We start from the raw sequence: 27,500 nt of genomic DNA on the forward strand, positions 1-27,500 counted from the left end.
AAAACATTACAGCATACTACAAACTTAACAACATACTATAAAACCTCACAGCATACTACAAACTTTAAAACATACTATAAAAGTCTACATCATTCTACAAAATTTTACAACATACTACACACTTTACAGCATACTTTAAAACATTACAGCATACTACAAACTTAACAACATACTATAAAACCTCACAGCATACTACAAACTTTACAACATACTATAAAAGTCTACATCATTCTACAAAATTCTACAACATACTACACACTTTACAGCATACTTTAAAACATTACAGCATACTACAAACTTAACAACATACTATAAAACCTCACAGCATACTACAAACTTTACAACATACTACAAAACTTTACAAAATACTACAAACATAACAACATACTATAAAACCTTACAGCATACTACAAAACTTTACAACATACTACACTTTACAGCATACTTTAAAACATTACAGCATACTACAAACTTAACAACATACTACAAAACTTTACCACATACTACACCACTTTACAGTTGTGTATCGTGATGATACAATATCCCAGTCACATCGCTCAGCCCTGCTGTAGGAAAAATACATCATCTTGGAAGAATTTTTGCTGAGTGGACATTTGTTTTTAAGTGGGTGTTTCCCACAGTCAAGGCCCTATACAAACACACACACACACACACACACACACACACACACGCACACACACACACACACACAGTCATCACATAGCCATCTTCCCGCAGTGAGTTCACCTCAGACATGAGATACTTCAGGTGCTACAAAGAAGCCGTTGTGCTCTCAGGCGCAGATTGGATTGACCGTATGTGCCAAAGTGAGAACTTCTCTCTCTCTCTCACACACACACACACACACACACACACACACACACACACACACACACACACACACACACACACACCTGGTATTTCTGTACCAAAGTTGAACCACATCATAAGGATTTTGGTGTTTGTTGAACAAAGCAGAACATTTGAGGTGTTGTTTGTTGTTTTTGGATGATGATATCATCAGTTCAAGGTTTGAGTAAAGATTTGAAGTTACACTCGTGAGCTACACAAAGCAGATACAACACAGTGGAATTAATACACACGTATGTTTGTGTGTGTCTGAGAACTTTAGAGACACATTGTCCTCAGCTGTGAGAAATAAACAAAGTCTCATGAGCTTTACAAACCCACAGGCAGGTTTCCGAACCATTGTTCAGTGTGCAGTTTTTAACTCTCGCTCTTGCCTTCCTTCATCCTGAACCTCTATATTACCTCGAACCATGACAAGTGAAACTCGGTAAGGGCTCGGATGTTATTTTCACTCAGAAACTCGCTATTTTTTTCTATTATCTTGTTATTACGAATTATAGATTCTTTATTTTATTTATTAAAAATATTATTTCGTTTTTTGCAACTTAGTCATTATTGCGACTTACTCATTATTGCAACTTTAGGACTGTTACATCATTGCGACTTACTAAATTGTTATTTCAACATAAACCATCACAACTTACTGACTCAGTATTTCAACATCGTATCTCATTATTACAACTAACTGACTCATAAAACCAAAACTTCAGTCATAATGACAGTAAATTATTTAAAATTTTATTTCATTATTACTTACTGATTTATGTTACAATTTTATCTCATTATTACAACTTTTTGACCCAATATTTCAACATTACGACGGAGTAACTTGATATTACACCCAACTGACAGGTTTTACATCATTTTAAATATCATTAGCATGACATTGTTACTCGTTATTATGACTTTGTAAGAAATTACCTCAGTAACTTATTTTTTCATTGTATCTCATTATAAAATGTTCTCATGATTACGAGTAAGTAACTTGTCATTACAACTTTGTAAAAAGGTTTTAAAATTTTTAATATTTTCATTATTTTGAAACTATATCTTATTATAACAACATTGTTCTTGTTGACTTACTGACTCGTTAATTCATATTGTACTCATTAATATGAATTAAAGACTTGGTATATAATAAACTCATTATTAAGACTTGTTATTCCTATTTTATATTTCATTATTTCAACTTAATGACTCGTTCTTTCAACATTTTGTTGTTATTACGACTCTTCTTATGCATTTTTCGGACTTTATTCAGATCTAATTTGAAGGCTCTCTCTAGTAATTACGAAAAATCCAGACAGCAAGATAAAATCTGGAAATGCAAAACAAAAAGAAAGATCTAACAAAATGTAGTTCGACTACCTGAGGCGTGATTCGATCCTTTCTTCATCATCAGCCAATCAGAGCAAAGCAGCTGTGCTTTATTGATCACCTGATTTATTACCTTGAGGCATTCCTTAAATCACACACACACACGCACGCACGCACACATGCACGCACACGCACGTACACTATAAATAGAAATATAAGCTTCTGAATGTTTTTTCATTAAAATGTGTGTGGGGGTGTGTGTGTGTGTGTGTGTGTGTGTGTGTGTGTGTGTGTGTGTGTGTGTGTGTGTGTGTGTGTGTGTGTGTGTTTAAAAAAGAAACATACTCCATATTTGTTTATCTCTACATTTAGATCTTTTCCTTTATTTCCTGTTGCTGTCACTTGGAATGTTGAAGTTTTGAGGATGTTCCTCTAAGATCCATAAAGCTCTGACTCTAACACTTCAGTACATTGGGTTTTGGAATTAAAAAATAAATTAATAATTATAATAAAATTGAATCCTATACTCATTTGCATACTGCCCCGTGATTGACTGTTGTGTTTAATGACACAATAACAGCTTTTTAAATTTTTTTACTATTTATTTTTATTTTTATTATAATTATTATTTAAAAATATTCACAACAAGAACAGTCAACAAACAATGCCCAACTTTTGCAATGCTAGTGAAAAAGAACAAGAGAGGGGGGAAAGAAAAGAGGAAAAATAACTAACTAAATAAACAAAACAACAACAATAATAATAATAATAATAATAATAATAATAATAATAATAATAATAATAATATAATAAAAGCACATGCCAATACATAAAATAATACTTAAAAAACATCTATATCCTCGAGGTATGGAGTCCAAATTTTGTAGTCTGATGAGTAACACAGATCGAGAACTCTGAGGGAATCATTTCTCTAATAATTTTGTGGCATCCTTTTAAACATGGCGGTTTTTATTGACCCAGGTTAATATATTATTTCTAGCAGCAAAGGCTAGAATATCAAATAAACGCTAAATAAATTTGTGCCGCATGTGTCTGACTGGGAGACCCCCAAAGACAACGGGTCCATCTGTAGCTCCAGTCCAAACATACGGCTCATAAAAACAACAACTTCTGACCAATAAATTCTAATTACAAGATAATTCCATAATAAGTGGGTGTGGTCTTCCATTTCCACCTTACAACACATAATGGTGAATTATTTGAGTCAAACTTGCTTCTAGAAGTGGTGTAATATGCAATCTCTGCACAATCCTGGGCTGAACCGCTTTGACACTATTGCAAATAGATATCGTATTTGCCTGACTCCAGATCAGTTCCCATTCCTCCTCAGCGATGGTCAATTGTAACTCCATCTCCCATAGTCTTTTAAACTCCTTGGTGTTCACCACCTCGTATGTACAGAGAGCACTATATAAATAAGTTATCTGCTTACACGATGGGGGGTTCAGCAAACACTTCTCCATAACTGACATGGAGGACTTGGGGACCAGAGTAGTATTTCTAAAGATATAATCCCTAATTTGAAGAAATCTAAAAAAAAAAAATTTAATCTGGGCAGTTTATATTTGATCACTAAATCTTCAAAAGACATTAAAGAACTTCCAGTAACAAATCCCCGAGTCTGCATATCCCATGTGTTCCAAGCTTTAAAACCCGAGTCTGACAGACTTGGTGTAAACTCTGGGTTATTGTAAATAGGAGTTAAGGATGAAGATCATTCAGCCCTGCCCTCTATCCTACGTCTAATATACCAGGATTTCCACGTGTTCCATACAATTCTGTTACCACATAATCACTTAACTACTTTGAAGATTCTGACAAATAATAGATTCTTTAGAGGGCAAGACCATTGAGAGGACTCCAAGTCAAGCCAAATAGACCCAAAGTCCTTATTAAGCCATTCAGCCATGAATCTGGCAGGCCAACTGATAGTTTCTCATATTTGGCAAATCCAAACCCCCAGAAGAACTGGAAAGCTGTAAGCTAGAGAGTTTTAGTCGAGGCTTCCGCTTATTCCATATAAATTAACTAAACCATCCGTTCAATTTCTTTATACTTTTATTCAGCAATAGGAACAGTATTATCTGTAGTGGATAAAGACGCCTGGGCATGACATTCATCTTCACCACTGTTATCCTCCCAAGCCAGTCGAGAGGAAGATCTGACCATCTAATTAGATCATTCTGAACTTTATCCAACAGTATAAAGACAGTTGACAAATCGTGGGGGGTAATTTTGATTCCTGAATATGTAAAAACCTGATTCCGAAACTTGAAATATAAAGGAAGACGTATTAATTACGCGTGCGGTCGGTTTTCTTAATGGTAAAGCAAACATATTTTTTTAACTTCAATTAATTTCTCCAAGAATGAATGATGAGTGAAATAATAACTCTCTCCCACACTTCAGACTTTACTGCCCCTGTGGTGGTGCTGAAGAACTGTGTATGAGTTCCACATGAACTTCTCATCAGGTTCCTGAAGATCTGGTTGCAGGGAAAAACTGAGAGAGCAAGTGCTTTTTGTTTTGTGACTCGGAGCTTATGAATGTTGTATGAGAGCAGATTTACTCTTTCCTCCTGCACTACCCCCCTACAACCCCCACTACAACCCCCTCCCTTTTTAGGGGTTCCCAGCTGACTGGAGCCATAACACAGAACATAGGGCCATAGCTGCTGGCTAGCCAGATGGTGGTTGTGCTGATGTGTGTGTGTGTGTGTAAAGGGCTATCCTGCTGGGCTGTCCTTATTGCTGTCCGTCTGTCTGCTGTAGCCAATGACATATGACCAGATGGGCACTGATTAAACATTGAGGTTCTACACTGCACAGACCAAAAAGATATATAAATATATATTAGAGTATCAATGTGCAGTTTGTATTCGTATGGGAATTTTTCACGCATGTACCGAATGCAATCCTTCTTACTCACTGAACATAGTTACATCTGAGTTTCCCTCAGGAATGTGTTAAGTGGAGGACCGCAAGTTTGTTTAGTCTCCGCTTTGCACTTTCAGCTCATTTTTTATTACTATTATTAAACTTAAAAACATACGCAACAGTGCCAGGGCTATTAAACAGATACCAGAGTGAGCGCAGTGTCACTGTGGATACTCACTGCATACCGGAAATACCATTTGTTTTGCACATGCATGAAAAAGAATCTATAGCGCTAACGTTAGCCGCTCACCAGGAAGTGGCTAGCGGCTAACACTAGCGATATTGAGTCTTACGTTTTTAAAGTCCAGCTTCAAGAATTTCTCTTAAAAGAAGAAATCCTGACAATTCGAGGGAGTGCATGAATGCAGGATGGACGGAATAAAGACATTTCTTAATGTTCGTTGAAATTAGTAAAAATTAGTTAGAAGTTAGTGAAACACACACACACACACACACACACACACACACACACACACACACACACACACATACTGTATCTGTATTATCCAAATGGGGTCTAACAAATGAAAACGGTTAAATTTTTTTTCATTTATTTAATTTGATTTAATCAATTAAATTTTTCCCAATTTAATTTATTACTCAGTTTCATCATTAATATAAAAAGTGCATTGAATTAATTGTATTCTGATTTATTAAAAAAATGATAAAGTATTATTTTATATATTATTTAACCATGTAGACATTTTGATTAAAACTGTAGTAAAAATGTAAACTGATGATCACAAATGTTAATGATAATAAACTGCGTTAATAAAAAACGAATACAGACTTCTGCCACCTACTGGTAAGAGAGAGTTATGTTCTCTCACACAAGCTCAAAACTTATATGCATACTTTAACAAATGTCTTCATTCCTTCCTTTCTGCATTCATGCACTCCCTCGATATGCAGAATTGTCAGGATTTTCTCCTTTAAAGGGAAATTCTTGAAGCGGGACACAAAATGCTTAACGATCCAAAGCGCCGGGCGCTAGCCACTTCCGGCTAACGCTATAGCCCTTTTATACTCCTGTCATTGTTGTGCATGTTTTCAAGGTTAATAATAATAAAAAATTGCACTTAATGTGTGAGGCGCAGATTAAACAAACTTGCGGTCCACCACTTTATACATTCCTGAGGGAAACTCCGGTTGTAACTATGTTCCGCACTTAAAAAGGATTGCATTCGGAAACATTTCAGTATAAGTATGTTGACTGTTACACCCTATTATATATATATATATATATATATATATATATATATATATATATATATATATATATATATATATATATATATACACAGCCATAATAGATGGAGAGAGAGAGAGAGAGAGAGAGAGAGAGAGAGAGAGAGAGAGAGAGAGAGAGAGAGAGAGAGAGAGAGAGAGAGAGAGAGAGAGAGAAAGAGAAGAAAAAGACAAATAGGTGGATGGATTGCTGGTGAAAGAGAAAAAGGTAGGAAAAAAGAGGAGGTGCTTGAAGACATGTGTAAAACAGCGTGAGAGGAAGCAGTCCTTAAAACCATTCATTCCAGTTTCCATTCTGTCTGCCAGTTCAACCCAATGTGTGTGTGTGTGTGTGTGTGTGTGTGTGTGTGTGTGTGTGTGTGTGTGTGTGTGTGTGTGTGACTCACACTGCATACACATGTTTTTAATGTACACTCTTCATTGATAAATTTTCCAAACTGCTCATGTGGTGTATATGAGAAGAAGAAGTTGTACAGGGAAAGAGAGAGAAAAGAGGAATGCTGTGCTGGTCTTCATCATCCTTTCTTTATTCTTACTCTTTGTGTGTGTGGGTGTGTGTGTGTGTGTGTGTGTGTTTGAGAAGAAAGCGATCTTCAGTCCCACAGAAGCCGGTGTGTTTACAGGAGAAAAGCGTGTCCCAAAGTGTTTCATTCTCCCCACTTTCTTTCTTTCCCCTCCTTCTCTTCTTCCTTCCTTCCTTCCTGAGGGTTTGAGAGTTCTGGATAAGAGCCAGCTCCTCAGTTCTCATGTTCTCCATCTATTTCAGCATCGCCACCTTCGCCTGAGATGACTTAAGTAATCAGGCTGGGATTATTTCCACGTCGTGGTGTTTGAAGGCCAAGTGAGCGCTGGCTGAAGAGAACGTCTTCTGATTCGCTGGAGCTCTGTTTCTAATTAGAGTAATAACCAGATCGGTGACGTTAATGTCACAGTTATCGTTTGAAACTCAACTGATTCGTTTAAATTTACGCCTTTTTCTAGAGAGACTTACAACACATTCAATTCAATTCATTTATAATTCACTTTTAACAATAAATAAACACAGGTAATGTGGTAATTAAGAATTCATACATTTGTTCCTTATAATTGTAAGATTGTGCCCATTCAGTGAGTGTGGTAAGGAAGAAACCTTGAGAGGAACCAGACTCAAGAAGGAACCTCATCCTCATCTTGGTGGAATTAAATGTCCATTTTTTTAACAGTTAAACAATGTTGTGGTGTGCAGTGATGATCAAATGCGTGTCAGTATAGCAGACATTACATTAAATACACTCCAAATCCATCCTCAAAGCTCCTGTGTTACTCCGTAATTTCAGTGTGAAACCACCTATTTATATCCTTTATATCTCCTTCATACAACTGAGCAACTTTGGGGTTGAGGGCTTTGCTCAGGGGCCCAGGAGTGGCAGCTTGGTATGGCCGGGATTTGACCTCATGACCTTTGGATTTAAAGTCCAATGCCTTACCTGAGTGGATTTTCTTTGATATTCCCCACATTCCCCACACAGGGGGTGGATTTTTACGCCCCACCTGTCCTCCGTCACCCCAAAAAATAGTAATGAAATACTTCAAGCCAAAACTCAAATGGAATCGCAATTCCTTTTACATGTGAATGTCTGAAGCCTTGCACTGTTTGCATTTGCACTATACACTATATGCGCAAACGTTTGTGGACACCTGACCATAAGATGCTTCTTTTTGTAAATCCCATTCGACACGTACACGTAGTCCTCATTCGCTGTTTTAATAACCTCCACTCTTCTGGGAAGATGTTCCACTAGATGTTGTTAAAATTTCTACTTGGTTGTTCTGCTGGAACAGGTTTGGACCTCCTAGTTTAAGAAAAGGTTTCAAAAGCATTATGTATAGAAGATGAAATAAAAGTGCCAAAACTTTTGCTCTTTTTTGTTGACATATGAGCATTTTTTATAACACTACATGCATTCTTTTGAAGTTCTTTCGAAGTTCTCCACTTTAGAGATTCTCACAATCTTTGTGTAAACTCTTAAATATTTCCTAACAGTGACGAGTCGCTTGTGAACGATTTGTTCATTTGAGCGAGTCTTTAATGTGATGAGTCCTCTCAAAGTTTTTTTACTAAACGTGCACATCACAAATTCTCCATAGGTTGTGTACAGAAAACAGAATCACGTAGTTTACCTCTTTTCTTTGCTAGTCGGAGACATCCGTTTCTTATCACGTGACTCTCATAGACGTTATGCAGTCCCATAAACCAAATGAAACAAACGACTGAAAAAAACATTCAAAGAACCGAGTCACTGAAATGATCCGATCTTCCCATCACTGTTTCCTAACCTCCTCCTCCGTATGGACACGCCCTTAACCACACTACAGCAATCTCTGGTTTTCTAAGAATTCAAAACAATTTACACCACGGAAATCAGACGGACAGAAGAACTGAGCACAGAGACGTGGGGAAATAAGAGACTATTACTTACATAAGAGCACTTTTTTTCATGATGCCAAAATTTTACCTCAGTTATCACCCAACTGGGACATTTTATCTAAAAAAACATTTTTTATCTAAATGTTTTCTTTAAAAATTGCTTTAATTCTTTGAAATATAAAAATTATATTTTATATATATTTTATATCAAAAACCAGCCAGTGTCTTTATATGAAAACCTATGTCCGATTCCGATCTTTGCTACGTGCTACATGATCTGAAATCTTATGTTTCCTTTTACTTTCAGTCTATTTTTTTTCAGTCTTGTGACAAAAGTAACTGGTAACGAACTTTTATTTATTTACATTACTGTAATATGCTGTATATTAACTTATTGGGAGAAAACCAGTAGTTCTATGTGAAATTAGACATTGAGCACCCCCATATAAACAAAATGGAACGATCCTCGTTTGGAATCAGGCTCCTCCCATCGAAGCATTGAATCATCCCCATCACCTCAACATCACTTGTTATCAGGAGTGTATCCAGGTGCACCTTTTTTCCCTTCTGTAGACAGTTTTCTCCACCTAAAGCGTGTCATTCTGGTTAATTTATTGCTGAACTTGGGAGGTAACAGTGAAAACATCTGCCACTACGCTGCAACTTATTATCTAGTTTTAACAGCGAGATTCGTGGCGAACATGTTTAAACGCTTCTCTTCGTGCCTGGAGGAGTCGCACAGTCGATCAGATGCCACGTTAAAAACAAGCAGGAAGGCCGAGTAGCACATTCGCACTAAACTTTAACGTGCTTCCAAAAGTATCGGGACAACTGATTTCACCTATATGTGGTTCCTCATCAGATTCTTACCACAACCTTTTTGTAATTAAACCTCTTTGGATGCAACAGGAAATTTTTCTTTTTATTTGTACCTGGAGACCAAAACCTGTTCCAGCACCATGAAGATACATGGGTTGGAAGCGGACGATCTCCAGCTATAGAGTTCCAGGCCTCCTCACCTTCTCCTTCTAACAACCTTGTTTCTGAATAAATCTCCACAAAAATATAATGGAACATCTCTTCAGAAGAATGGAGGTCCTTATAAGAGTGAAAGGGAAATAAATGTGGAATGCGTTCCTCATAAAAGATCCACATACTATCTTCTTCTTCTTCTTCTTTCAGCTTCTCCCATTAGGGGGCGCAACAGTGGATCATCTATCTCCATACCCCCCTGTCCTCTACATCTGCGTCTTTCAGACCAACTACCTGCATGTCTTCCCTCACCACATTCATAAACCTCCTCCTTGGTCTTCTTCTTTTCCTCCTTCCTGGTGGCTCCATCCTCAGCATTCTCCTACTGATATACCCCATGTCCCTCCTCTGCACATGTCCAACCAACCCTAAAGTTAGGTGTCCACAAACTTTTGCCAAAATCCTCCAGCAGAGAGAAACATTGGAAATTGAGCACCACCCTGCTTTGTGTCATTAGTGTTGAGTTTGTTTAAAGTGTTACCCCATCCCTCCCTTCATCCCTCCCTCCCCTCCCTCCCTCCCTAACACAAACACATACACATTCTCCCAGAATGCCGTGCAGGTGGTGTGGGCGATGGCGTGCACTCGAAAGGGATTTGTGAGTTATTCAGTGTTTTGAAAGGCGTGCCTCGAATACCGGGGAAATATCCGAGCGAGATGAAGAGTCCACACAAGACTGTTTCCATTCCTCCTTTCTGCACCCATCATTACTTCCACGCCTCCTGTTTCTTCCACGCCTCATGTGGGTTTGTTTCTCTTTGCACGAGTGTTTATTTGGAGCGCTTAGCGCAGAAAAACGTTCTTGTGCAAGAGTTACAGCAGTTCCGCTTTAAAAATTTGGATTAAAAGCCCTGCAATGTGACTTGCCCTCTCCTTTCTTCCTTTCTTTCTTCCTTTCTTTCTTTTTTTTAGCTGACAAGAAGCACAACCTCACCCCGGACCCTCAGAACCCCTTTTCGTCCTGCGTACTTGTATAACTGTATAATTACAATAATGTCCTGCTTATAAAATAGACGATTCTATTGATTCTAGACGTCGCGTAGTTGTTGCTAGGCAACCGGGAAACGCAAAATGTATCATGCATAGTTTTTACAATAGCTTTGCACTAAACGAGGGGGCGGAGCTTGGAACCGCGGAACCGTGGACGCTTGAATGGCGCAATTGTGTACGTCACGAACGAGACTCTATTGTGAGTTCAAATTTCATGACCACCAAGATATCTCTGCTGGGCCCCTGAGCAAGGCCCTTGACTCTCAACTGCTTAGTTGTATGAAGAGAAGATAAATGTAAGTTACTCTGGATAAAAGCAACAAGTCCAATCAATGATCATGTGACTCTTCTATTTCAGCACCTTCTCTCTGTTGCTAGACTTTGGAGATCACAAGATCAAGCATTTAGCGTACTTTATTCTAACCCAGATCCCAAAACGTCAAAAGGTTTTTTTTAGATCTGTACGTTTAACGACAGGTTGTGAAGCGAGTCGGTGGTGAAACACTTCACTTTAATAACCGAGCGGTCATAGATGTTTGTACTCTGCTTTGCAGAGTGATGGATTGAGTGGAGACAGATCTCCTGCTGTGAGACGGAGGAGCTTGGGCATGAGCCTGAAACCACAGACTTCTCATTCTCACGCACTGGCTTTTGCACTGAATATGGGAGGAGTGGAGATCTGGTAGATATAGGATTCCTGTCTATCCATCCATCCATCCATCCATTCATACTTTCATCTATCTATCCATCCATCCATCCATCCATCCATCCATCCATTCATACTTTCATCTATCTATCCATCCATCCATCCATCCATCCAGCCAGCCATCCATCTATCTACACATCTATCCTTTGTCTATTCATCTATTGATTTGCCATCCATCCGACCATCCATGCATCCATCCATCCATTCGCTTATCTATCCAGTTTGTCCAATCATTAATCCATCCCTCCATCCATACATCCATCTATCTATCCATTCATCCATCCATCCTTCCTTCCTTTCATCCATTTACTCATCTCTCTGTTCATCTGTCCAACCGTTTGTCCATCCATCTATCCATCCATCCATCCATCCATCCATCCATCCATCCATCCATCCATCCATCCATCCATCCATTCATTCATTCATTCATTCATTCATTCATTCATTCATTTATCTACACATTTATCCTTTTTCTATCTATCTGCTGATTTTTTCTTCATCCTCCATCCATCAATCCTTCTAATCACCTATCCACCCCCCATCCTTCCACCTGCATGTTTCCCTATCCATCCTTTCATCCATCTGCCCATCCATTCATCCATCCCTCTATCCACTCATCTGTCTGTCTGTCAATCTATCTCTCTTTTTGCACATCCATCCTCTGTCCAACCATTTGCCCATCTGTCCATCCGTCCTTCTGTCCGTTTATATCCATCCGTCCATCCATCCATTTGTCCATCCATCTGTATATTTGTCTATCCATCCTCGTCCAAATGTCTGTCTATTCGTCCATCTCGCTATTCTCTCGCCTTTTTATCTGCCCATCAATTTGTCCATTCCTCTATCAACTCATCTATCTGTCCATCCATCCATCCATCCATCCATCCATCCATCCATCCATCCATCCATCCATCCATCCATCCATCCATCAACTCATCCATTTTCCATCTGTCCATTTATTTATCAATATGTATTCATCTATCCTTCTGTCCACAGCTTGCTGGTGCTCATGAGCTCATTTGACCAAACATCATTCACTATCATGTGGCCCAACACACACACACACACACCACACACACACACACACACACACACACACACACACACACACACACACACACACACACACACACACACACACACACTTTATTAATCTTAAAGAACTCTGAAGTCTGTGATTAGTTACTGCATTAGGAAATGAATCAACAATAGAGATACTGTTACCCAACATGGATTATTTCACGATAACAGCATGTCCTGAACCTTTTTATTTCATCTCACACCACAACACGCCCTCAAATTGTCCTCAAAACAAGTTCCTCAATGTTCTCAGTTACGTTATAGCACCTATAAACACTCTCTCACCCACCAGTCCTTGGAAACCTCAGAGTTTATAGTTAAAAATAGATAAAAAGATACACAAGATTCGATTCTTGTTCATTGAGGTTTAGAGCTCTATAGTAGATCTTCCACTGCAACCTTCCTGGAGGTTGGTGAAGAACCACGTCTGGGTGGAAAGGTTAGGTGTTTCCGAGCTCTCTAGGGTCTCGGTTTACACGGAGGTATTTGTCACATCTGTCATGTCTGAGGCTTTGTTCTGTGTGTAGGGAATTTGCTCCAGCGCTGTAATTATAACCAAATTTTTTTTCCGCCTCCTTCTCTCAGCACCAGGAGAACACGTGTGGGGTTTGGAGCTTTTTTTTTTCTTTTTTCAAATAATCACTGCTTTAAAATAAAGTTTTTACTGAACAGTACAGATGCTGTAGGCAAGTCCTGAATACACCCCCCCACCTCCTCAACACACACACACACACACACACACACACACAAAGAGCACTGAGATGTAAGGGGGTGGAGAACTCGAGAAGGCTTGAGGGTGGAGAAAAAAAGAGGAGGGGAGCAAAAGAGGTGTCGCTTTTCATCAGGCGGCGTCGGGACAAAAAGAAGAGCAGAAAAGAAAGTGTGCTGAGTTTCTGCTGAGAAAGAGAGAAAGAAAGGAAAGAACGAAGGGAGGACAGTTCCTTTCACGGCTTTTGGGACGCGCCAAACATTTGAGTCACTTGAAGAAAACAAAGAGGGAGTGCTGGAAGGAGAAGGAGGGAAGAAAAGAAAAAAAGAAGGAGGAGAGGAAAAAAAAATTCCAAGAAGGTGAAGAGGAGAATTGTAGCCCGTCTCTCTTTCTCTCAGGGCTGGACTGGATGAACGTAGGCATCTGGACTCTGGCTTAGATGCGATCACCATGCGGAGTGACCCTTTCCTCTTCCACTCCAGGGGTGAGTGAAGTCTGGGGTGGCAAATCCCTCATGGAAGTGACCCTCATGGATTCCAATTGGGTATTTAGGAGGGGAAAAAGAGAGCGAGTTGTAGAAGTGTAGCATGGAGGGCAGGAGCTCAGACCTCGGCAGCATGTGGTTCTAATTTGGTTGCACGCTCGCAGAAGTGTTACGTTACGCCAGAGGAACTCAGAGAGGAACGTACAGAGAAGGTTGTGTTTCAGAGATTTTATACCCTTTATTATTATATAAAGATCCAGCCAGTTTTGTGAAGGCTAGTGCTAGAAGTTCGAGCATGGTCACTTCTTCTCCTTTATTCGGCTCGTAAATCTGCACTTCAGGTCAGTAGGTGTCCATTTTCAGCAAAAATAAATGCAGTAAAGATGTTGATGTTGCAGAGATTTGGGTTTAGCAGCAGAACATTGATGATGATGTTGTTAAAGATTATTGGGTAGCTTATTGGTTAACGCATTGGACTTTGGATCTGAAGGTTGTGAGTTTAAATTCCAGCCACACCAAGCTGTTACTCCTGGGCCCCTGAGCAAGGCCCTTAACCTCATTGCTGTGGCCTCTTGGGTGTCAGGTACTGATGTAGGTCAGGTGAGGAGGCCTGGGGTGCACTCAGTGTTCACATTCATCACAAAGGTGTTTAGAAGCTTGCTGCAGGAGATCTTCCACTCCGAGCCCATGTAAAGCAGATCTCACAATTGTCATGCTGGAACAGGTTTGAGTCTCCTAGTTCAAGTTTTCGAGCCACATATGTGGTTCCACCTGCAGACCCTTATGGAGCCACACTTCTGAAAAAACATGCTAAAAAACCTGAAATCACTGGATCAACTATTGTGACCGATGCAGATCAAATTGATATTTATATAGTATTTATTTTCGTAACATTTTTGTCCAGTAGAAAACCTTCGATACATCCAGTGTGCTGATACCTGGAGACCTGACTTTTCCACCCAGACGTACCACAACCTGTTCCCACAAAGATGAAGGCACACAATTGTACTTGTCTTTGGACGCATCATGAATTTTTCCCTTAACTTGAAATAGGAGACCCAAACCTGTTACATGGGTTTAACTGGAAGATCTCCTGCTATAGAGATGGTGAACACCTTTGGGATGAATGTGAACACTGACTTACACCCCAGGTCTCCTCACCTCCTGACCTACGTCAGTACCTGACTTTACTAACACACGTGTCTGTACACAAAGTCAAGTGGAACATCTTCCCAGAAGAGTGGAGCTTATTATAAGAGTTAACTGCGGTCCTTTAAGTTGTTTTGCGATGGTTGCTGTGGCAACCCAAAGACTACAGTTGTATGTTGTATGCAGATGTGTGTAAGGTTCTACACAGCTTTGACCTTGTGATAGCTTCTACCTGATTTAAACGGGTTTATTAGAAGTTATTACAGCTCGAACATTGTTTTTCTTAGTGTGTGTGTGTGTGTGTGTGTGTGTGTGTGTGTGTGTGTGTGTGTGTGTGTGTGTGTGTGTGATGTGAAGGGGGCGTCCTTTCTGACAGTTTTCCCCAGTCACGGCCTTTTAAAAGCTTTTACATGCGGGGTATTTCTCACAATTTATCCCTCTTCCACCTCTCTCATTTACTCTGTCAGCAGTTTGGCTGAGGTATGCAATCTTTCATTCCTCATGCACGTATATACACACACACGTACACACACACACACACACACACACACACACACACACACACACGCACACACACGCACACACACGCAGACACACTGACAGCTTGTCTCTATCACCCTCTTATTAACATAAGACAGGCCTTTATCAGCCAACTGTGTCGGATCTCACAGGGGATTCTGGGAAATGTCTCTCTGCACCATGTCATTTCTCCTATTTTTCTTTAAACATTCTACTAAAAAAACTAATGTTTTACAGTTTTATACACAACTATACATCATTATACACAACTATAAATCATTACACACAACTATACATCATTATACACAACTATACATCATTACACACAACTATACATCATTATACACAACTATACATCATTATACACAACTATACATCATTACACACAACTATACATCATTACACACAACTATACATCATTACACACAACTATACATCATTACACACAACTATACATCATTATACACAACTATACATCATTACACACAACTATACATCATTACACACAACTATACATCATTACACACAACTATACATCATTATACACAACTATAAATCATTACACACAACTATACATCATTATACACAACTATACATCATTACACACAACTATACATCATTATACACAACTATACATCATTATACACAACTATACATCATTACACACAACTATACATCATTACACACAACTATACATCATTACACACAACTATACATCATTACACACAACTATACATCATTATACACAACTATACATCATTACACACAACTATACATCATTACATCATTACACACAACTATACATCATTACACACAACTATACATCATTACACACAACTATACATCATTACGCACAACTATACATCATTACACACAACTATACATCATTACACACAACTATACATCATTACACATCATTACACACAACTATACATCATTATACACAACTATACATCATTATACACAACTATACATCTTTACACACAACTATACTTCATTACACACAACTATACATCATTATACACAACTATACATCATTATACACAACTATACATCATTATACACAACTATACATCTTTACACACAACTATACTTCATTACACACAACTATACATCATTATACACAACTATACATCATTACACACAACTATACATCATTACACATCATTACACACAACTATACATCATTACACACAACTATACATCATTATACACAACTATACATCTTTACACACAACTATACTTCATTACACACAACTATACATCATTATACACAACTATACATCATTAACACAACTATACATCATTATACACAACTATACATCTTTACACACAACTATACATCATTACACACAACTATACATCATTACACACAACTATACATCATTACACACAACTATACATCATATACACAACTATACATCATTACACACAACTATACATCATTACACACAACTATACATTATTATACACAACTATACATCATTATATATACACAACTATACATTATACACAACTATATACATCATTATACATAACTATACATCATTACAACTATACATCATTATACACAACTATACATCATTACACACAACTATACATCATTACACACAACTATACATCATTACACACAACTATACATCATTATACACAACTACATCATTACACACAACTATACATCATTACACACAACTACACAACTATACATCATTATACACAACTATACATCATTACACACAACTATACATCATTATACACAACTATACATCATTACACACACAACTATACATCATTACACACAACTATACACATTATACACAACTATATACATCATTACAACTATACATCATTACACACAACTATACATCATTATACACAACTATACATCATTACACACAACTATACATCATTACACACAACTACATCATTATACACAACTATACATCATTACACAACTATACATCATTACACACAACTATACATCATTATACACAACTATACATCATTACACACAACTATACATCATTACACACAACTATACATCATTATACACAACTATACATCATTATACACAACTATACATCATTACACACAACTATACATTATTACACACAACTATACATCATTACACACAACTATACATCATTACACATAACTATACATCATTATACATAACTACACAACTATACATCATTATACACAACTATACATCATTATACACAACTATACATCATTATACACAACTATACAACTATACACCATTATACACAACTATACATCATTATACACAACTATACATTATTACACAACTATACATTATTATACACAACTATACATAATTACACAACTATACATCATTATACACAACTATACATCATTATACACAACTACACAACTATACACCATTATACACAACTATACATCATTACACACAACTATACACCATTATATGCAACTATACATCATTAGTAATGATGTATAGCTGTGTGTAATGATTAATTACACACATCTATACATCATTATACACAACTATACATCATTATACAACTATACATAATTATACACAACTACACAACTATACACATTATACACAACTATACATCATTATACACAACTATACATAATTATACACAACTATACACAACTATACACCATTATACACAACTATACATCATTACACACAATTATACACAACTATACACCATTACACACAACTATACATCATTACACACAACTATACATCATTACACACAACTATACATCATTATACACAACTATACATCATTACACACAACTATACATCATTATACACAACTATACATCATTACACACAACTATACATTATTACACACAACTATATACATCATTACACACAACTATACATCATTACACATCATTACACACAACTACACAACTATACATCATTATACACAACTATACATCATTACACACAACTATACATCATTACACACAACTATACATCATTATACACAACTATACATCATTACACACAACTATATACATCATTACACAACTATACATCATTATACACAACTATACATCATTATACACAACTATACATCATTACACACAACTATACATTATTACACACAACTATATACATCATTACACACAACTATACATCATTACACACAACTACACAACTATACATCATTACACATCTATACACCATTATATGCAACTATACATCATTATACACAACTATACACCATTATAGACAACTATACATCATTACACACAATTATACACCATTATACACAACTATACACCATTACACACAACTATACATCATTATACACAACTACATAACTATACATCATTATATATACACAACTATACATAATTATACACAACTACAACTATACACCATTATACACAACTATACACCATTATACACAACTATACATAATTATACACAACTACACAACTATACACCATTATACACAACTATACATCATTACACACAATTATACACAACTATACACCATTACACACAACTATACATCATTACACACAACTATACATCATTATACACAACTATACATCATTGTACACAACTACACAACTATACATAATTATACACAACTATACACCATTATACACAACTATACATCATTATACACAACTACACAACTATACACCATTATACACAACTATACATCATTACACACAACTATACACCATTATACACAACTATACATCATTAGTAATGATGTATAGTTGTGTATAATGATGTATAGCTGTGTGTAATGATTAATTACACACAGCTATACATCATTATACACAACTATACATCATTATAAACAACTATACAGCACTATACATCATAATACACAACTATAATGCACTGTAACTATATAACACCCTGGATCAATGTAAAACATTATACAGTACTGTACAATTCTATAACTAAATTATACGCACTGTACATCATCATACAGAACCACACAGGTCTATACAGAATGATACAGCAGTGTACAACAGTATATAGCATTATTCAGCACTACACACGTTTACACAGCACAATACATCACTATACATGAGTACAAAGCCCTGTGCAGAATTATACAGCACTATACAATCTTATAATTCACAATACATCCGTAGGCAGTGGCAAACATCATTATACTTTATGATGATAATATACAGCATAATGCAGCATTATACGGCACTTTCCATCATCATGCGGAATGTTTCGTCATTATGCAGCACCTAAGCTGTGGTTAAGAAAAACAGAACCATTTTTCAAGGCACCATAAAGTCTCCCCACCACTCGAGATGGAGGGTTTCTCCAGCCACGGCCCCCTCATCCTCTTTCCCTCTTACCTCAACTGTGGTTTACACATAATTCTCTAAAACACACACACACACACACACACACACACACACACACACACACACACACACACATGTATTTTTCCTCTCATTGATGATCAGTGGTGTGTTCGGTGTCTCTGTACATCTGGAGGTTTACTGTAATCCATCATTAACGCTGGAACGGAGCATCTGCAGGATATTTATAGCCGAACTCCGCACTTTAGCATTACCGTGTCATTTAGCTGTCACACACTCGCTCAGATGTGTCTTTTACACATTACCAAAAGTCTTCAACCACGTCTGCTTCAGCGAATATAAGTTCTGCACCCGGAGGAGCATTTACTTCCAAACGTTCTGCATCATCAGCACATTACCAAGCAACAGTATGAAAAAATATCTTAGCCACCATTATCAATGAAAATGTAATATACAAACCTCTAAGAAAAACGGACAGATTAGCTCGTCTTAGACTAAATAGGCAGAAGTTTGTGCTCTAGTCTTTTGGGAAGATGTTCCACTAGATCTTGTGGAGATTTGTGGAGATTCATTCATTCGCAAGGTGGTTATTAAAGTCGTAGGAGTGTGTAGAAGGTGAGAAGGTCTGGGGTGCAGTCAGCGTTCACATTCATCCCAAAGTGTTCAATAGAGTCAGAGCTACATAGCAGGAGATCTTTCACTCCAAACGTCATGGAGCTGGCTTTGCACACAAATATCAAGCTGGAACGGAAATTTTTGTGGAAAAGTCATGTGTCCTAATACTTTTGGTATTAACAGTCAAAACTATTCTATTTTTATGATTCTAAAATAAACATTTCTGTCAGGTTTTTCCTTCGAGATAGATTTTCCAGTGTGTATCTCTTTAAAATCCTGTCAGAAACTTGTTAGCTGCTCGGCTAGTGGGACAGAAGACCATTCATTTTATTGAAATGTCTTCCTAGCTCTTGTTAGCCAGCTAGTTCTAACAGTAAATATAATTTATGAATGACATTATTATTATTATTATTATTATTATTAATAAGGATATATTTCAAAAAGTTTTTTACAAACCTAGCTAGTTAGCTAGTTGTGTAAACATCACTTGAAAATTCATGCTAACTAGTGTTTAGTGAACTTTTTTTAAAATCTGGTTGCGCTAGTCAGCTAGGGTTAACTAAGAAGAATTCGACAAATCCTGTCAGAAATCCTGTCAGGTTAGCTTCTGTTAGCTTGTTCTAACCTGTTCTGTTCCGACTAGCTATATCTGTGCATAAATATTTCTAGTAATATTCTTTAACCTGCTATATGAGTAACAGTTTGGCCTTAAAATCATTGATCATTACTTGATAATATTCGCAAGAAACTCGTATTGTGATCTCGTATCGCAATTTCCGTAGCAGATCATTGTATCGTTCGGCTCCATTACTTATGATCCCTTATGACTAGTTTTGGTGATGAAGCTAAATTTGGCTATTGTTTTTATTTCACAGTGAAATGTTTAGTGAGATTAGAACCCCCCATTCCCCACCCCCTTAACACACTCTCACACACACACACACACACACACACAGACACACCACTGAAATGCTGTGTAACTACTTTAGCAGTTATAAGGGACAGCTCATGGATAAATGTGGTGCTGTATCCAAGCCCAGAACTTTCAGGAACTTGCTCATGAAGAACTCTGTGTGTGTGTGTGTGTGTGTGTGTGTGTGTGTGTGTGTGTGTGTGTGTGTGTGTGAGGATTTGGTGGATTTAGAGATGAGGTGACTGGCTGCATGGTGTCAGTGCACTGGTATGTCCCGCTCTGTCTGTGGTGACCAGACTCCGAAGTTCTCCGGCTCTCCGAAACCACATCGCTGATTCTTGAAGAAGTGAAAAGAATCGTTCCTGGCTCACGGTGCAGACAACGCCGTCCTATTTTCAGCATCCTGAACTCTCAATTTCAGCTCAAACCCGCAGCCGAGTTCAGTCGTTGTGCGAATAGAAAATATAGTTTATTATAGGAACGAATTAAAATCCTGAGCGAGATGTCTGACGTCTTATCTGATGTCAGTTTGGACAAACTGGTGGCCTCGGGATGAACCTGAGCTCCAGGTGACATTTTAGTGTATATTCTATATTTATTATTATCCCAGGTTCAGTGTGAATGCTGGATTGTGATTGGCTGGAAGGTGTTCAGGTGTGAATGCTGGACTGTGATTAGCTGGAAGGAGTTCAGGTGTGAATGCTGGATTGTGATTGGCTGGAAGGTGTTCAGGTGTGAATAGTGGATTGTGATTGGCTGGAAGGAGTTCAGGTGTGAATGCTGGACTGTGATTAGCTGGAAGGAGTTCAGGTGTGAATGCTGGATTGTGATTGGCTGGAAGGTGTTCAGGTGTGAATGCTGGATTGTGATTGGCTGGAAGGTGTTCAGGCGTGAATGCTGGATTGTGATTGGCTGGAAGGAGTTCAGTTGTGAATTACAGATTTTAATAACTACTTTAAAAAGTAGAAGTACAAAAAACCCCCAACTGAATTACAGTAACGCGAGTAAATGTAGTTAGTTTTAATTCCATCTCTAGTTTCAGCAATTAACTATCGACAAAACGATGAATCGGTCGACCTCTAGACCCTAATGGGCTCTACGAAGCATTTTTGTGTGTGGTGGAAATTCTATAGTAAATACAGTGAGTTTTTGATAAATGGCCCGAGGCACAAGATGAATTTGGAGACGGAGTGGAGAAGAAAACATTTGAATGAGAAACAGAACAACAAACAGCACCAGGCGTTAACAGCTTCATACCCATACCCTAAATTCACATTTCTTTTTCTAACAGGAACCCAAACAGTCACGAAATCACAGGTTTAAGTTAATAATAATGAACTTTATCGTTTCTATAGCAACAGCTCAGATATAAATTACAGAAGGAGTCTCCAGTGTCAGAGGGAATGCTTTATTTAGCTTTTGGTAAATGTTAAAAAAAAAATAAAGAAATAACAGGAGCAGATGTTTTAAGCCGCATCTCCTTCTCCTTCTTCTACTTCTACACTCCTCCTCCTCCTTTTACTTCTACATCTCCTCCTCCTTCTTCTACTTTTACATCTCCTCCTTCTTCTACTTCTACATCTCCTTCTTCTACTTCTACATCTCCTTCTCCTCCTTCTTCTACTTTTACATCTCCTCGTCCTTCTCCTTCTTCTACATCTCCTCCTCCTTTTTCTACTTCTACATCTCTCCTCCTTCTTCTACTTTTACATCTCCTCCTCCTTTTACTTCTACATTTCCTCCTTCTTCTACTTCTTCATCCTCCTTTTTCTTCTTTTATTTTTGCTCTTCTCCTGCTTCTTCTGTTTATCCTAATTTTTCCATTTTCTTATTCTCTTTTCCCCTCCTATTCCTTCACATTTATTCCTCTTCTTTTTCTTCTTCTTTCCTTTTTTTCTATTTCTTCTCCTCCTCCTACTTCTCCATCTACTTTCTATCCTTCTTCGCCATTTTTCTTCTCCTCATTCTACCTTCTCTCCTTCCCCTTTTTCTCCTTCTTATTTTTCTTCTGCTCCTCTTCTTCCTCCTTCTCCTTTATTGTTTTTCTTTTTCCTACTCCTTCTCTTTCTTCTTGCTTTCGGAAGTGAAATGTCTCTATGTCATTCAGTCAAGTTAATAAAGCTACACATAAGTGTGTGTGTGGGTGTGTTTGTGTGTGTGTGTGTGTGTGTGTGTGTTTGTGTGTGTGTGTGTGTGGAGGTTGAAAGTTCATGCCTGGGTGGTGTTTGCTTCCTCTGTTTGTTCTCAGCCCCGAGCGCAGTTTGAAGGTGGTCCTCGTTTACGTGTGCCATTAGTTTCTCTCACTCGGCTCCAAGCTCCGTATTTCCTTTCACAGATTCAGAGATGAAAGTGCTGCGTAAACCCTGTACTGATTTCAGCTGGGTCTCTCATTACAGTGGAACGTTGCATGTCACAAGCTACAGTTCAGGAGTTCTGGAGTTATCACTCCTGTTTGTGTTTCTGTGTAGTGTACATGTCCTTCATTTGAACCTTCCCAGGAACATAAGTGTGGTTTCTCCAACCTTCTGCAGTCGTCTTCTCCTCAAATATTTCAAATTCATTCAATGCCTGATAATCATGATGTCTTTGCAAAGAGTTGGCAAAAAATTATTATTAATATTATATTAATATTGTATTAAAATAATAACAACAATAATAATAATAATAAATATGAATCTAAATGAATATTAAAATATTAATCTAAAAATATTCTTTAATCTAAAAATAATATTTTTCAAATTTAATTTCAAATTTTCAAATAAAATAAATAAAATAAAATTAGAATTTGAAAATATTATTCAAATGTATAATAATTTATAACATTTTGATTATAAGCAATTATTTAAGTAATACATAATTATAAATAATAAAAAAATTATTACATCTCAAATTATAATAATTAAATTTTTTATAATAATTTATAAACTTTAAATCATGATTTTTACTTTCATATTTTAACATCTTTTAACAGTTTTTAACATTAAATAAACACAGAACAGGTGATCTCAGTCGGGTAACAAATCTGTAGAATTTGTCGAAGAGCTGATATTGTGTATATTGTGTAACTTGTGTATATTGTGTATATTGTGTATATTGTGTATATTGAAATCCCCTAACTGTGTTCCCTACACGCTCTGATGCTATGCTATGCTGTTGTAATGACAGCAGACCAGCAGATCGACTATCGGTATGGATTTTGTCTGATAGCCGATAGATCCATCGATCAACCATCGGTGCCGATTAATCGGTCGACCTCCACATTTTCTCCCAGGTTGTGACATCACAAGTCATACAGACTTATATGGAGAACATCTGGAGAACATCTTTATGGAGAATGCCTCATATCCCCACTCAGTCAGGTTTTCTTGATTTTGAGCTGAAAGGAAATCCCCTTGATGACATCATATTGCGTCTGCGTTAATACGTCCTGACGTTAATGAGCTGTATGAAGGCTGAGTGGCGTCTCGGCTCGGCCCTCAGTTTGCAGCATTACTCTCCATTCCGTGGCACACGCTAATCATCTAACGCTGTTTCCTGGGTTACATAATAATGAAATAAACACACACGTTTACAGTATGTATTATGTAAAGCCTCAGTTATGTGTTTTTTTTTGCTCTGGCTTCAGTACAGTTTTTATAGAGCGACGTATTTCTAGCAACTGCTTGAACTGCTCGTGGAAAACATCTCAGTGTGTGTGTGTGTGTGTGTGTGGTTTCTACCCTACTGATCATGTCTGATCACATCTATACTGTGTGCTTGTGTGTTTCCTGCAGCAATGGAGGAGCTGGTGGCGGAGCTGCGGATCTTCTTGGAGCTGTTGGACCGAGAGTATTTGAGCGCAGCAGTGAGAGAGAAGAAGCTGCAGATCTCCAACATCCTCAACAGAGTCCTATCTGGTAAAGGTGTGGTCTCCATTAACCTTAATGCTAGAGATATCTCGAATCTGAGACGAGGAAAATGCAGACTTGTTCTTGAGCCGTATCGAAGAAAAATATGTCTGCCTCTGCCAGGAGGTTACAACTCGTCCTTAGAGGAATTTACTTGTTTGTTATGTATTATTATTAATGAATTAATTCTAATTAAATTAACACAAAAGTCAGTCCTGGGATTGAGTGAACCCTGTTAAAAATGTCCACCTCTAAATGTTACTCCGTGGTACACTTAGGCAGGTGCAGTAAAGAAATGGAACACTTCCCTATGTCTGTCCCAACATCCCTCTGTATCACTCTGTCTTCTAATTCTGCCTTTTTCCATCCCAACACCTGGTGTATAAGATCAGGCATAATATTCTGCCATTATAACATTCTGAGCAGTGAAGTGAAGAACACTAATCATCTCTTCATCATGGCACCTGTTAGTGTGTGGATTTATGTATTAGGCAGCAAGTGAACATTTTGTTCTCAAAGTTGATGTTAGAAGCAGGAAAAATGGGCGAGCGTAAGGATTTGAGTGAGTTTGACAAATTTTGACGTCTAGACGACTGGGTCAGAGCATCTCCAAAACTGCAGCTCTTGTGGGATGTTCCTGGTCTGCAGTGGTCTATCAAAAGTGCTCCAAGGAAGGAACCGGCGACAGGGTCGTGGGGACGAGGCTTATTGATGCACGTGAGGAGCGAAGGTTGGTCCGTGTGGTCCGATCCAACAGACAAGCTCCTGTAGCTTAAACTGCTGAAGAAGGTCATGCTGGTTCTGGTAGAAATGTGTCAGAATATACAGTGCATCGCAGTTTGTTGTGTATGGGGCTGCGTAGCCACAGAGCAGTCAGGGTGTCCATGCTGACCCCTGTCCACCACCAAAAGCACTAATAATGGGCATGTGAGCATCAGAACCGGACCACGGAGCGATAGAAGACGGTGGCCTGTTCTGATGAATCTGCCTCTTTCAAACCAACGACCTGCATGTCTTCCCTCACCACATCCATGAACCTCCTCCTTGGTCTTCCTTTTTTCCTCCTTCCTGGTGGTTCCATCCTCAGCATTCTCCTACTGATATACCCCATGTCCAAAACGTCCTACATGTGCTGTCCCTCTAATAAACTCATTTCTAATCCTGTCCCTCGTCGTCACTCCCTACGAAAACCTCAACATCTTCAGCTCTGCTACCTCCAGCTCCACCTCCTGTCTTTTACTCAATGCCACTGTTTCTAAACCTACAACATCTCAGGTCTCACCACAGTCCTATAAACTTTCCCTTTCACTCTCACAGATACTCTTCTATCACAAATCACTCCTGCTATCACTCTTCTCCACCCACTCCACCCTGCCTGCACTCTTTTCTTCACTTCTCTAACACACTCTTCATTACTATGCACTGTTGACTCCAGGTACCTGAACTCCTCCACCTTCTCCACCTCTTCTCCCTGTAATCGCACCCCTCCACTGCCCTCCCTCTCATTTACGCACATGTACTCTGTCTTACTTCTACTGACTTTCATTCCCCTTCTCTCCAGCATGTTCTCCACCTCTCCAGGCTCTTCTCAACCTGCTCCCTACTCTCACCACAAATCACAATATCATCCACAAACATCTTTACAAACATCACAAACAATGTATATTCACAATATGGGGACACTTGGCCATAATACTGCTGTGTGCTTCTTTTAGAACATCCTATTCCACACTGAATCTCCATTTGCTCATATGATGAGCTCTCTGGATAGATGTTCACTAGATTTTGTGGAGATTTGTGTGAGATTCCGTCAGCCACATGGGTGTTAGTAGAGTCAGGTACTGATGAAGGTGAAGTGAGGAGGACTGGGGGTGCAGTCAGTGTTCACATTCATTTTTCAGTAGGTTTTATAGTAGTTCTATAGCAGGAGATCTTTCAAATCAACCCATGTAAAGCAGATCTTTATAGAGCTAACTTTGTGCATTGTCATGTTGGAACATTTTCAATAAGTTCATGCTACCTCATCCAAAGACATCAAATACATTTGTGTGCCTCCAACGTTGTGGTAACAGTTTGAGCTCCATATATGTGTGGAAAGGTCATGTGTCTGAATACTTTTGGCCGTATTATGTGCATGCACACAAATCGCACTGTAATTCTAAATCACAGACACATCTAATTCGATAATCAGATTCTGCCCATACAGCATTTGATGTCTATTAAGTTCTCTGAATGTTCTTTCTCTGAATATTTCTTTACATTCTTTATGTTGTTTGAGATCGTATTTTAGGAAAACTGTCCCA

At 38.1% G+C, this 27,500-nt stretch overlaps 1 protein-coding gene across 10 annotated transcripts in view; it reads left to right on the forward strand.

The window, feature by feature from the left end:
• Positions 1-27,500, forward strand: part of afap1 (actin filament associated protein 1) — a 76,673-nt gene that overhangs the window by 14,542 nt on the left and 34,631 nt on the right. For 4 of the 10 annotated variants that reach the window (XM_046853428.1, XM_046853429.1, XM_046853432.1 and 1 more), the window contains exons 1-2: positions 13,427-13,800; positions 25,084-25,212. In XM_046853428.1, coding sequence (XP_046709384.1) covers positions 13,767-13,800; positions 25,084-25,212 — 163 coding nt within the window. In that variant the 5' untranslated portion in view covers positions 13,427-13,766. Of the gene's footprint in view, positions 1-1,276; positions 1,298-13,425; positions 13,801-13,878; positions 14,013-25,083; positions 25,213-27,500 lie in introns of those variants that run through there. The other 6 variants (XM_046853438.1, XM_046853439.1, XM_046853435.1 and 3 more) reach the window with 5 other exon arrangements.

This window comes from Silurus meridionalis, chromosome 7 (genome assembly GCF_014805685.1).
Source record: "Silurus meridionalis isolate SWU-2019-XX chromosome 7, ASM1480568v1, whole genome shotgun sequence".
NCBI lineage: Eukaryota > Metazoa > Chordata > Actinopteri > Siluriformes > Siluridae > Silurus > Silurus meridionalis.